The sequence below is a fragment of the Canis lupus genome, chromosome 6, assembly GCF_003254725.2.
Source record: "Canis lupus dingo isolate Sandy chromosome 6, ASM325472v2, whole genome shotgun sequence".
In the NCBI taxonomy this organism is placed as follows: Eukaryota; Metazoa; Chordata; class Mammalia; order Carnivora; family Canidae; genus Canis; species Canis lupus.
This window is the reverse complement of record NC_064248.1, coordinates 62,682,449-62,696,097: the sequence shown is the minus strand read 5'-3', so window position 1 is coordinate 62,696,097 and position 13,649 is coordinate 62,682,449. Positions and strand designations below refer to the sequence as shown.

The following is a 13,649-nucleotide window of genomic DNA, read 5'->3' as shown; positions in this document are numbered from 1 at the left end:
GACTGAACTCAATCTCCTGTAGGTCTCCCCTCCCTGGAGGTCAGGGGGTGGAACTGAAAATTCCAACTCTCTCATTACAAGGTTGGCTCCATTGGCAACCCACCCCAATCCTTAGGAGCTTTCCAAATGTTGCCTCATTAACATAACAAAAGGCGCTTTAACCACTCTCACCATCTAGGTAATTCCAAGGGTTTCAGAAACTCTGCTAGAATCCTGGAGGAAGAAGAGATTGATATATCTTATAATTCACAACATCACAGTCCTATTTTAAACACTACCTAAAATGTTTTCATATAATATATTATTTTCTCTTTTTTTATATTCTTTTTTCTTAGATGCTTCTAAAATCATTAGTTTCTTCTGTTCCTTAAATAATCTTTATTGTAGCAATTAAACCTGATATTAACAATAGGGCAGAATATTATAGATGGTTGCTGGTTGACAAAAATACTTTTAGACACAAATATGGTGTAAAAAGAATTAACTAGGTTTCAGGGTTGATAATGTTGAAAAACATTATCCAGAGTTATGCTGCTTCTTTACAGTCTCACACTAAATTTACATCAATTTTATCTCACAAAGATTGCACCATTTAATTGGGAAGGCTTTTTAACAGTGGAAAAGTTTTACATTTTTATTGCAAATTTATAGAAAATTCTTTTGATAAACAAGTTGGTAACTATGTTGAAGAATGTTTGTTTAAATAAAATTACATCTCCCAATTTTTTTTTAATTTTTTATTTTTATTTATTTATGATAGTCACAGAGAGAGAGAGAGAGAGAGAGGCAGAGACATAGGCAGAGGGAGAAGCAGGCTCCATGCACCGGGAGCCCGATGTGGGATTCGATCCCGGGTCTCCAGGATCGCACCCTGAGCCAAAGGCAGGCGCTAAACTGCTGCGCCACACAGGGATCCCTACATCTCCCAATTTATGGAACTAAAAACTCACAACGAAGTAGGAAACATGAAGAGTAATATTATCTTGTCTTCAAATACTGGCAAAGCTTGAGTGTTCCAAAGAGTTTTGATCTCGATGGAATAAGGCCACCTTAGTCCATAGAAGCTGAAGGCTATGGAGTGGAAGATGAAGGCATAAGTAACATTAATAGGAGCTATGGGCAAGGGGTGAGGGACACATCATTCATCCTGTGGACAAATATTGGGTAAGATTCTGTGATTGCAAGGAACAGAAATTGACTATGGCTAACTTAAGGGAATAAAATCAACTTATTAGAAATTTATGCCAATACTCTACTAGGTGCTTCAATAGGTTAACTATTTTTATATTTGCAACAACTCTGAAAAATACTTATGGATAGAGAAAACGAGGCTTTGAAGGCAAGTACCCATAACTTATCCACCCATAACTCATTGTACATGTAGAGAGAGAGTTATGTGTGGGTGTATATAAATACATATATGCATATATATACTATAGGTAGTAAGTAATGATGTTGATAAATCAAAGACAGAGCTGACTCAGGCCTCAGAAACAGCCCCAGGGATTTGCGTAGCAGGAGTGAATGGCCAGCACCTTCCATCTGAATGAACCTGACTACTGTTACATCAGAAACTCACCCCTTTGGCCACACAGGAAAGGGCAGAGCACCTTGAATGACAGTTCCAACCTTACTGCATGCAATGGGGAAGGGGCCCCTCCCCAAAAGCCAATTAGAATGCTCTTGCTAAAAAATAAAAAAACATGGTGGGAGGGGACAGTTATTGCCCAAAAGGACCACCAGTAGGGCCATATGGAATATTATACAACAGTGAAAATTGTTGTGATTTCATGGAGCAATATTTATGGTATGATGTTGATTCTAAACAACCGAATGCAAAACTGTACTCTTCTTCAGAAGCCTTGAAAAATATTTAGAAGCACTGAACAGACTTAAAATATTATATGCTTTATTATATTTAAGACATATGTCCCTGATTTTTGGTTATAACAATGGCCCTTGAATTTGGAAACATTCTAGAATATTCTGGAAATAATTCTTTCAGAAGTTGTTAAAAAAGAAAGTATATGCATTTAGAAAAGGTGACTTTTAGTTATTTGGAAAACTTACCAGTTCTAGTCTTTATATCTCAGCTCTGATAAGGGCCTTATAATATAGAATAAGATAAAAATAAGTTTCTATTGATAAAGAAGATGTGACCAAACAATGGAATATTACTCAGCCATAAAAAATAATGAAATCTTGCCATTTACCTCAACGTACATAGATCTCGAAGGTATAATGCTAAGTGAAATAAGTCAGTCAAAGACAAATACCATATGATTTACTTCATATGTGGAATTTAAGAAACAAAACAAAAAATGAGACAAACAGAAAAATCATTCTTAACTAGAGAACAAATTGGTGGTTACCAGAAGGGAGATGCATAGGAGGATAAATGAACTAGGTGAAGAGGGTTATGTACACTTATGATGATGAGCACTGAATAACATACAGAATTGTTGAATTCTATTAGTTTCCATACCTGAAACTAATATAACACTGTATGTTAATTATATTAGAATTTAAAAAGTTAATTAATTGACTTTTTAAAACCCACAAAAAGAGTATGTGACTAATTTATGCAGAAAGTTCAACTGAAGTTATCTGTATTTAGCAAAATCATTTCATAGATAATGCAAATTAATGCTGTAAATGAGATTCAAGAGCTTTGTTATTTGGAAAAACAGTTTTTGTTTTGTTTTTTTTAAGATTTTATTTATCTATTCATGAGAGACACCTAGAGAGAGGAAGAGACACAGGTAGAGGGAGAAGCAGGCTCCCTGTGGGGTGGCCAGTGTGGGACTTGATTCCTAACCAAGGATCATACCTTGAGCTGAAGGCAGATGCTCAATGGCTGAGCCACCCAGACGTCCCTAGAAAAACAATTTTAAACCAATTATGATTATAGTTTAAAACAGATCTTTTTGTGTCATTTGTGGTGTTCTCCCAAGGATTTATGTTTTGACAACATAAAAATGATTAATACTTTCATGAATTTATTATTAAGATGAATAAATGATTAATATTTATTAAGTCACATAAATGAATAAAGTTTTAGGGATGCCTGGGTGGCTCAGCGGTTGAATGTCTGCCTTTGGCTCAGGGCATGATCCCTGTTTGGGGATCGAGTCCTGCATTGGGCTCCCTGTGAGGAGCCTGCTTCTTTCTGCCTCTGCCTGTGTTTCTGCCTCTCTCCGTCTCTCATGAATAAATAAATAAAATCTTTATAAAAAAAGTTTTTTTAGTCTTACTTGAGTTACTATCCATTTATCTAAATACTTTAACTTACTCATCTAAATTCTTTAATAATATCTTAAGTTTATTAATCAGATTACTCATAATCTCAGTGAAAGAAATTGTGGGGCTAATATGGCATATTCTTTGCCAACCTCATCAGATGTTTTCACAAAATTAGCACAAAGACCTTTATACTAAAAATACTGTGTAATGTGTAAGTATCACTGTAAATGTGTTACCAAGTTTATTACACTCAAAATAATACTCTATATATGTGAGGAGCTTTATAAAGAATTTTCATATACATTCTTATTTATTTTTATAATCAATAATCAACCTGTAAGGAAGGAGAAATAACTTTTACTGGATATTTACTATGTACAAAGCGCATTAAATCCAATATTGCCTGTGTAGGTTTTGTTTTCACTATAAATATACATATGTTTAGATTATGTATTATATTTATATTATATAGTATATGTTTACAATATATATTATATATATATTTATATGTCATATCTCTTGTATATGATACCAAAAACACAAGCTACAAAAGAAAAAAATAAATTGGGGGTACCTGGATGGCTCCTTCGGCTCAGGTCATAATCTCAGGGTCCTGGGATCGAGTCCCTGCTGAGCAGGGAGCCTACCTCTTCCTCCTCCTCTGCAACTTCCCCTGTTAGTATTCTCTTTCTCTGTCTAATAAATAAATAAAATCTTAAAAAAATAAAATAAAAAATTGAAATTCATCAAAATTTTTGTGCTTCAAAAAGCACAATCAAAAAATTGAATAGACAGTCTACAGAATGGAAGAAAATATTTGCAATTCATATATCTGGTTAGAAATTGCTATCCAGAATATGCAAAACTCTTACAACTCAAAAAAAAAAAAAAATAAACCCAAAACAAACAAAAAACTCTTACAACTCAACAATAAAGAGACAACCCAATGTAAAAATGAGCAAAGATCATCAATAGACATTTTCTTCAAAAAATATACAAATGGCCAATAAGCCCATGAAAAGATGTTCAACATTAGCTATCAGGGAAATGCAAATCAAAACCACAATGAGACTTAAAATAGCCAAAGCAACAACTTTGACAAAGAAGAACAAAATTGGAAGACTCACACTTCCTGATCTCAAATTGCAGCTAGAGACAGGTGTACTGACACTGATGGGAAGATAGACATAGAAATCATAGAGTTCAGAAATAAACCCACATGTCTATGGATGATTGATTTTCTATAAGGGTACCAAGACAATTTAATGAAGAAAGACTAGTTTTTCAACAAATGGTACTGGGACATCTGGATACCTGCAAGCAAAAGAATGAAGTTGGACCCTTGCCTCACACTGTATACAAAAATTGACTAGAAATGGAATAAAGACCTAAATATAAGATTTAAAACTATGCAAATTTTAGAAGAAAATATAAACCAATATAAGCATAAGTGTTCATGACCTTGGATTAGATAGTGATTTCCTACATATTATATACAAAGCACAGGCAAATGCAAATCTAGTTCAATTATGATGGAACACAACTTCCTCCACTAGGATGGCTAATAAAAAAGACAAAATGAGCAAGTATTGGTAAGGATGTGGAGAAACTGGAAGCCTCACACATTGCTGATGGGAATGTAAAAAGACATAGTTGCTTTGGAAAACAATCTAGCAGTTCCTCAAAAGTTACCATACAATCCAGCAATTACACTCCTCAATGTATACCCAAAAGAAACCATGGATCTGTACAAAACTTAAACACAAATGTTCATAGCAGCATTATTTATAATAGTCCATCAACTGATGAATGGATAAACTGGTAAATTCCATATAGTGGAATATTATTTGGCAATACAAAGAAATTATATACTGATATACACTACCACATAGGGACGCCTGGCTGGCTCAGGAGTTGAGCGTCTGACTTTGGCTCAGGGTGTGATCCCAGTTCAGGGATCCCAGTCCCACATCAGGCTAGGCTCCCTGTGAGGAGCCTGCTTCTCCTTCTGTCTCTGCCTCTCTCTGTGCGTCTCCTATGAATAAATAAATAAAATCTTAAATAAAAAATACACTACCACATGCATGAACTTTGAAAATATGCTAAATGAAGGAAGCTAGTCACAAAAAGCTACATATTGTCAGATTGATTCCATTTATATGAAATGTCCAGAGTAGACAAATCTATACAGATAGGAAGTAGATTATTATTGTCTAGGGCTGGTGGAACAAGCTGAGGAGCAATAAGGGTGACCGCCAATCTGTACAAGGTTTCTTCTTGGGTGAAATCGATTGTGATGATGGTTGCACAGCTTTGTGACTATATTAAGAACCACTGAATAGTGTGCTTTCAATGGGTGAATCTTGTGCTATATGAGTTATATTTTAATAAAGTTGTTATGTTAAAAAAAGATGTTGTCAATCTCCAAACTCAGCTCTCACATTATTAGTGTCAATACTAGCAAAGTCATCAAATAACCCTATAAATTATATAATTCTCTAAAATATAAAATGCAAAACAGTTCCATTTCATAAAAATATTAGTTTCAGGGATATTAAAATACAACCATGATCACATTGCTAATGTGGAGCAGGACAAAGTATGGTAGTCCTAAGGCTTCATCTCTTACTTGTACTAAATAAAATGTGAATTTTTTTAAAGCACAATATGTTTTTGGGATATCAGACCACAGAAGGCTTTAACCCCACAATCAGTAGAGAAAAAGAAAGAAGAAAATATTGAAATACCTTTTGATGTACCATCTACATTTCTGCATCTTGATCTCTCCTGGAAACCTCTCATTAAGGTAAGTTACATGCAATTTAGTCCATTCTACTTGCTTACATACACTATATATTTGCATTTACATACTTATATACACATACTCTAGAAGTACAGCAACTCAAACTAACATAGGACTTTATAATTCATGTATTCATTTAACCAATAAATTCTTTCATTAAGAATTATTATGATGCCTGCCAAGGTCAAACCAGAAATCACAATTTTTGTGAACTCAAGATTGATATTTGTTCATGTACAGACAAACCACAACTTACTGGTGGTTTGTATAGTAATTATTCATTGGCATAAGCAGTTGCTTGTAAATCAGCAGGCTCTCAAGATAGCCTGGAAAGCTAATTTTAATCCCTAATATAGGCAAAATTCTGCATATTTTGCACATAGTAGGAAACAGCATTTTGATACCTATAACCAAACAAAACTGAAAGTAGTTAAAAGAGAAATTATTTGTACTTTTATTGAAAGGCAGAGCTTTGAAGAAAAGCAACTTTAAGACGATATGGCTGTGGATGGAATATGTGTGGGAAGTATGAATGGGCTTCTGACACTGATGACTCTTTTTTTTTTTTAGAATGGCTAGTTCCAATTCCAAACTGAATACTTTTTTTCCTTTATTTTACAAGTATGACTAGAATTACAGTATGATGTATTTGCTATAAATGGAAGAAAGAGCACAGAGGGGTGAGAATATTCCTGAAGTAGCTGGGATTAGAAATTAGAAATTAGAGGATTAGGAATTTCCTGGGGTAGGATTTACTGAGCTGTAAATTGTTTAAAAAGAAACGAACACCCAGCCGCCTTCCTTCCCCAGAAATAAATAAATAAATAAATAAATAAATAAATAAATAAATAGAAACAAACAAACAGAAACTCACCCGGGAATAACTGGAAACATGTGGACAAATATCCTGATGGAGAAACGTGGGGCAGAAGCTATGAGGGAAGAATAGAAAGTGTCACAGCTTCCCATTCTGGTGCAGATCCGGGGCCACTTCTGGAACTCAAGGGCATGCATGTCCCCAAGGAGACTCAGCAGTCAGCCTGCAGATGAAAAGACCCCACACAACTTTCTGGAGCTTTAAGTGAAAGATGTAGAAAAACAGACGAGAGTAGGATTTAGAAATGAGCCCCTGAGCAGGCTCTTTTAGTCACAAGGGTTTAGAAACTGTGGTTTAGGCACTGTCTGTGGGGAAAAGCAACCATCAATCCAAGGGAGAATGGGAAAGGGACAAGGGGAGGGAGGTGGAGAACAGCCATCTGGGGGTGGGAGGAAAAAGCGAGAATAAATCACCCACAGAATATATGGAAATAATCTTTCTTATATGTTCTCCCAAAAGATAAGGCTGTCTAAGGGAGAAACAAGTTTAGACCACTGCCCAACCAAGCTCAGCCTGAATGAAGACAGTCTTTGCAAATCACAAGGTAACTGCCTTTGCTTATTAAGATGGCATATAGTAGTTTAAATATTAGTGATTGGTTAGGTCCAGAGTAAGTTCTTTTCTAAGATAGTCTGATTTGTAAAAACAGTACAGAAAACCAAACCCTCCAATATGGAAATTTATAACGGCTACAACCACAGGAGCACCTGGGTGACTCAATGGGTTAAGCATCCGTCTCTTGATTTCAGCTCAGGTCATGATCTCAGGGTTGTGAGGTGGAGCCCTGCTTCAGGCTCCACGCTGGGAAGGGAGTCTGCTTAAAATTCTTTTTCTCTCTCAAAACAAAAACAAAACCAAAACGTATAGCCAACACATTAAAACTGCCTATACATACACAAAGATTTGATGATGGAATTCAGTTTAGTTTCATAAACATGTATGAAGTATATTTTTGAGAACTCAATATATTAAAAAAGTTTTTACAAAGCTGTCTTAATAAATCCATATATGCTCAAAGAATAATTCTATAGAATGGACATATCTTGAGTCTAGCAAAGTAAGTCATGAGTGTTAGAAATGAATTACCCATTTTTAGTCAGAATATAATAGAAAATGAGTATTTGTACAACACCATGATAAAACAGAGTGGAGAAATAACAATTGCTTTTTAAATCTATCTCAACTCAACCCCTACACCTTTGTTGAAGTAATTGAAGGGCATATATATAAAACTATTAAAATAGTTAATATTTTAAATATTAATTAAAATCTTTATTAAAATAAAGATGTGCACGAATATCCCACCCCAAGAGCAATGCGTAATGAAAATGTACAAGTATCACTAGATACTGAAATACTTTCTAAATATTTGCTTTGTCAAATGGATTTCCATTTATAAATTGTTGAGTGTTCAGTTAAATGATAGAATATCTCGGAAAAACATAATATGTATCTAATACCCTGCTTGGGCAAAACTTGCTTTGAAGTGTGTCTCATAGATACAACCCAAGACCCCATATTAAAAAAAAAAAAAAAAAAAAGAATCACTAAATTTTTAATGACCCTTTCTAAGCAGTATTAAAACATTGCATGTTTTATGTGTTTGGGCCTACTTCATTCCAGAAGGAAGTAAGTTCTCTCCTCTACTTCTTTTGTATTCAACTGTCAGCTATAATTCATTGAATTCCAGTCATGAATTAGGTACTGTGCTAGCTAATACTGCACATGCTTTCATTCATTTACCAAGTATTTATAAAGTGTTTATTTTATGCTAGGCCCTGGGAGTGTAATGATGAGTAAAATAGATGATCATGACAATCCTGCAAGCTGGGAATTTTTGTTACATTTTATGATTAAGGAAACCAAGACTGAGAGAGGTTAATGTAACTTGTAAAGAGTAACTCATTAAATGCCCTACTCTTATTTTTTAAATTAATGGAAAAAAGATGCTCATGAGGATGTTACTGTCTTTATCCAGTCTATAGTAAGGATATCATATCTTTTAAAAGTGTGGCTTTTTCCATATTCACTTTTAAGTTTATTGAGGTATAACTGACATATGATAAAACGTAATACTGTTTTCAGCACAGCCCTATTACATATACATACACATATACATGGCTTTGTATGTACATAAGCTTTTATTTGCTTGGATAAATACCTAGGAATGGGATAATTAGATCATATGGCAGGTGTATGTTTAAGAAATTGCCAAAGCACTTGATGGGATGAGCACTTGGTGTTATGCTATATGTTGGCAAATTGAACGCCAATAAAAAAAAGAAAAGAAAAGAAAAGAAATCGCCAAAGTGTTTTACAAAGTGGTTATACCATTTTACATTCCAACAAGCAGTGTAGGAGAGTTCTAATTTTTCCACATCCTCATGAACAGATGGTATGGCTGGTCTTTTCAACTTAACCATTCTAAAACAGGTGTGGTGATATCTCATTTACATTTACCTAATGACTAAAGATGTTGAGCATATTTGCATGCATTTTTTGCCATATATATCTTTTTTTGTGAAATGTCCATATCTTTTACCCATATTTTACTTCCATTGTTTTCTTATAATTGAGTTTTCAGAGCTCTTAACAAATTCTGCATACTAGTCCTTTATCAGATATGTGACTTGCAAATATTTTCTCCCAGTCTGTGATTTACATTCTGTTAAAATATTAAGTGTTATTCTCCTAACCCTGCCTTTTGAAAAGCAGACGTTTTCAATTTTTGAGTATCAGTTTGTTCTTTCGTGGGTCACAATTTTGGTTTTGAATTTAACCGAAGGTTGGGATTTTTTTTTCTAGGAGTTTTATAGTTTTATAATTAAGTTTATGATCTTTATTGAGATGTTTTTTCCTATGCACAAATTATGGATCAGAGTTCATTTGTGTGTGATATTCCAGCAGCAGTTGTTGAAAATACTATCCTTTCTCCACCAGATTGCTTTTGTACCTTTGTCAAAAATCACTTGTCCAAGTATGTGTGAGTCCATTTCTGAACTCAATTTTGTTCTATTGATCTACGTGTCTGTCTTTCCACCAATAGCACAGCATCTTGATTACTGTAGCTTTGTAATTAGTCTTGAAATCGGTGCTAGTCCTCCAACTTTTTTCTTTTTTAAAGTGGTTTTTGACCATTCTAGGTTTTTTGTTTTCCCATATGAAATATTTTAATAGTTTTTTTTTTTTTTTATGATAGGCACACAGTGAGAGAGAGAGGTAGAGACACAGGCAGAGGGAGAAGCAGGCTCCATGCACCGGGAGCCCGAAGTGGGATTCAATCCCCGGTCTCCAGGATCGTGCCCTGGGCCAAAGGCAGGCGCCAAACCGCTGCGCCACCCAGGGATCCCTGAATTTTGTATTTTGTCTTGCATAAGCCTGCTCTGACTTTGATTGGAATTGTGTTCAATCTGTAAATCAGTACTCTAAGAATTTGGTGTCTGCAATATAGTCTTTCAACTCATTAGTACATCTCCTCATCAACTGAGGTCATTAATTTCTCAGTGATGTTTTATAGTTTTTAGTGTAAAGGTCTTTCACTTCTTTTGACATATTTGTCTCTAGGTCTTTCACATTTTTTTGGTGCTCTAGTAAATGGTACTTGCACATTTTTAATTTGTTCGTTACCAGTGTATAAAGAGAATTGATTCTTTGTATTGATTTTGTATCCTGCAATCTTCCTAAAATCACATTATAGTGGCTTATTTGTAGATTGATTTGGGTTTTCTATGAGAGATGATAATGTCCTTTGGGTTCTCTATGTAGATAATAATGTCATCTGTAAATAAGGACAGTTTTACTTCTTTTCTGATCTATATGATTTTTTTTTAGCTGATTACATTGGCTAGAACCCTCAGGATGTCAAAGTGATTAGAGAGCATTCTTGCTTTATTCCAGATCTTAGGGAGAAAGCATTTAGTCTTTAACCCATTAAGTATGATGTTAGCTGTTGAGTTTTCACAGAATCCTTTATCAGGTTGAAGAAGTTCCTTTTTTTTTTTTTTTAAGATTTTATTATTTATTCATGAGAGACACACAGAGAGAGGCAGAGACATAGGCAAAGGGAGAAGCAGGCTCCCTGTGGCAAGCCCGATGCGGGACTTGATCCCAGGACCCCAGGATCACGACCTGGCCAAAGGCAGACGCTCAACCACTGAGCCACCCAGGTGCCCTCAAGAAGTTCCCTTTTATACACCCATTAATATTGGATTTTGTCAAAAGATTTTTCTGCATTTTTGGAGATAATCATATGCTTTTTTTCTTTTTAAACTTATAAATTTGGTGAATTACTTTGATTAATATCTGAATGTTAAAGTAGCCCTGCATTCCTGAGATAAACTCCACTTGATTGTGATTTAGTAATTGTAATCCCTTAATTTTTTTTAAAGAACAATTTTTATCTCTATACTTATATCTGCATTTATTCCAAACACATATTAAAATCTTGCAAAGTACTAGGCCTCTGAGGATACAGCTATGAAAAGATAATTCCCTGCTCCTGTGGAGCTTACCTTTTAGTATGATAGGTATATATCTATATCCACTTAAGGAAGGACCTATCTAAAATGAATCTTGAAGCATGACTCAAATGTCATCAAACAAGAATACTCCCCATCAAATGAATGTTCTCTTTCCAGATGAAGTCATTTTGTGAATCTTTCTTGGAGAAAGGTATATTTGGCTAAATCGGTTCATAAAGAGAATGGATAGATTACTTTTTAGATTCTCAGCTGTGACTGTAGTTGACCATGTCCCTTTACGTGTGTTCAGAAGTGTTTGTTGCAGGCAGTATCGTGAGTCCTGGAGAAAATTCAATTTCAGTTAGTAATCTCAAAGGATCTTGCTAACACATGCCTCTCATAATTAAAGGCAGTTACTTTGGTCATGACCTGCCTCTTGTGTAGATGGCCAACTCTTAGAACTTTATTTGAGATCTCATTACGATATTTTGCATCTCCTTAGGACACACTGCCAGCCATCCACTTACTCTCGCCAGACTTGAACCTATTGACTAGAATACACTCATGTGCTTCTTGACCACATTTTGTGTATTGACCCTATGCTTAGTTCTCCTTCGACCTTCCATCAAGAATCCAAGTTCACACTGTTCCACCACCACTTGCTCTTAAGAATGCTCTCCAGCCCACTGTCTGGTGCTGTGTTGCCACCTAGTGGCTATAGGCCGCGTGGCTTTCACCTGCCACCTTAGATCTGCAATACTCCATGCCCTGCTGAGAGTGCTCACTTTCGAAATGTCCTTTTTGTTTACTCTGCTGAGGGAGACTTTGCTCTAAATGTTTTTGGAATTCCTATTTTGGAATTGCTTCAGACCCTTGGTTAAATTCTTCTGAGCACTGCGGCATAGTAGTTAAGGATGTGGATTCTGGAGTTTGGGTTTAAATCCCAAGGCCACCGTTTATTATTTGACCAGGTCAAATTACTATACCTCTCTGTGCCTTCCTCTTTTTTCTTTTTGTTTTTAATAAACCTGTTTGGAAAGAGAGAGGTGAAGATAAGGTAAGTAAATAATGAAGGTAACTACCTCATGGAAAACTGTGAAGATAAAATGAGTTTATATATATACAGCTTGAAGAACAGCTCTTTGTCAACTCACAATAAATGTAAGCCACCTTATGTGAGAAGTTGGGCAAGCTACTTAATCTCTCTGAGTCTCCTTTATCATCCTGGAAGGAGAATTAGTGAGGAGTTACTGTGAGGATTGAGTGAAAGGGTGCATGTGGAGCATACAGTTCAGTACCTGGCATGTAGTCAAGCAGTAAGCACTCAGTAAGTGTTAGCTCCTATTATTATGTAACTCAGGCCCTTGAGATGGAAATCATGAATGAAAAATTCATGAGGATGAGGCTGAATTTAATAAATATGCCAGTTATTCCAGTCAAGTCTGAATAAACACAGTAGACAATCACATTTTTCTCTGGCCTCATTCTCTTTAACTCCACCACATTAAACACTACCAACTAAGCCCCTTTTCTCAGAGCTCCTGCCTTGGCTTTTGTGGTTTTCCTGATACTTCTTCAGTTTCTCTCCTTGGTCTTTCCTGCTGCCCTCTTATCATGGATGTATCTCAAACTCTTACCTCAGCAGTGTGCTTTCCTTATTACCCCTTTCAGTAACTTGGTCCACTCTTACTCTGCTGAGAATGCTCCACCTTGCCTCTATCTCCTGGGTTTGAACCCAATCTCTTCCCTCAATGTCAGTGTGTCCAGAACAGAGCTTGAGTCATCTCTGTCTCTCTCCTCAGGTCCCTACATCCAGTCCCTCACTTAGGATAACTATGTCTTCCTTTACAGTGCATCTCATATTTGCCTCTTCCTTTGCATTACCAGGACTGACCCCTGGATCAGGCTCATGGCTCCCCTTATTAGACCAGAGGGCTCTAAACTTTTCCATCTTGTACCCATCAGGAAACATTTTTGAGCACACATTCCAAATGAGCGTGTATTTATCTATAAATTATATATGTGTTCTACTCTACTAATATTAATATATTAATGTATATTATTTAAAAAGAGAAAATAGACATTGAAATGAGAGTGAAGAATTTGACATAAATATTTTAATATTTTTATATATTAAATGAATACAAAAGGCCTTTTTGCTCTTGTTAAATATATTATAAATAATACCTTTTAGTAAGAACAATGAGATTAAATATACCTAGTTATTTCTTGAAATGTTGACTGATAGTTTGTAATAGAGCTATTT

The 13,649-nt window shown here is 35.3% G+C and overlaps 1 protein-coding gene across 7 annotated transcripts in view; it reads left to right on the top strand.

Moving 5' to 3' along the window:
• DNAI3 (dynein axonemal intermediate chain 3) overlaps window positions 1–13,649 on the top strand; it is an 81,568-nt gene that overhangs the window by 38,799 nt on the left and 29,120 nt on the right. For all 7 annotated transcript variants that reach the window (XM_025417792.3, XM_025417793.3, XM_025417794.3 and 4 more), the window contains 2 exons: window positions 5,905–6,049; window positions 7,383–7,467. In XM_025417792.3, coding sequence (XP_025273577.1) covers window positions 5,905–6,049; window positions 7,383–7,467 — 230 coding nt within the window. The remainder of the gene's footprint in view (window positions 1–5,904; window positions 6,050–7,382; window positions 7,468–13,649) is intronic.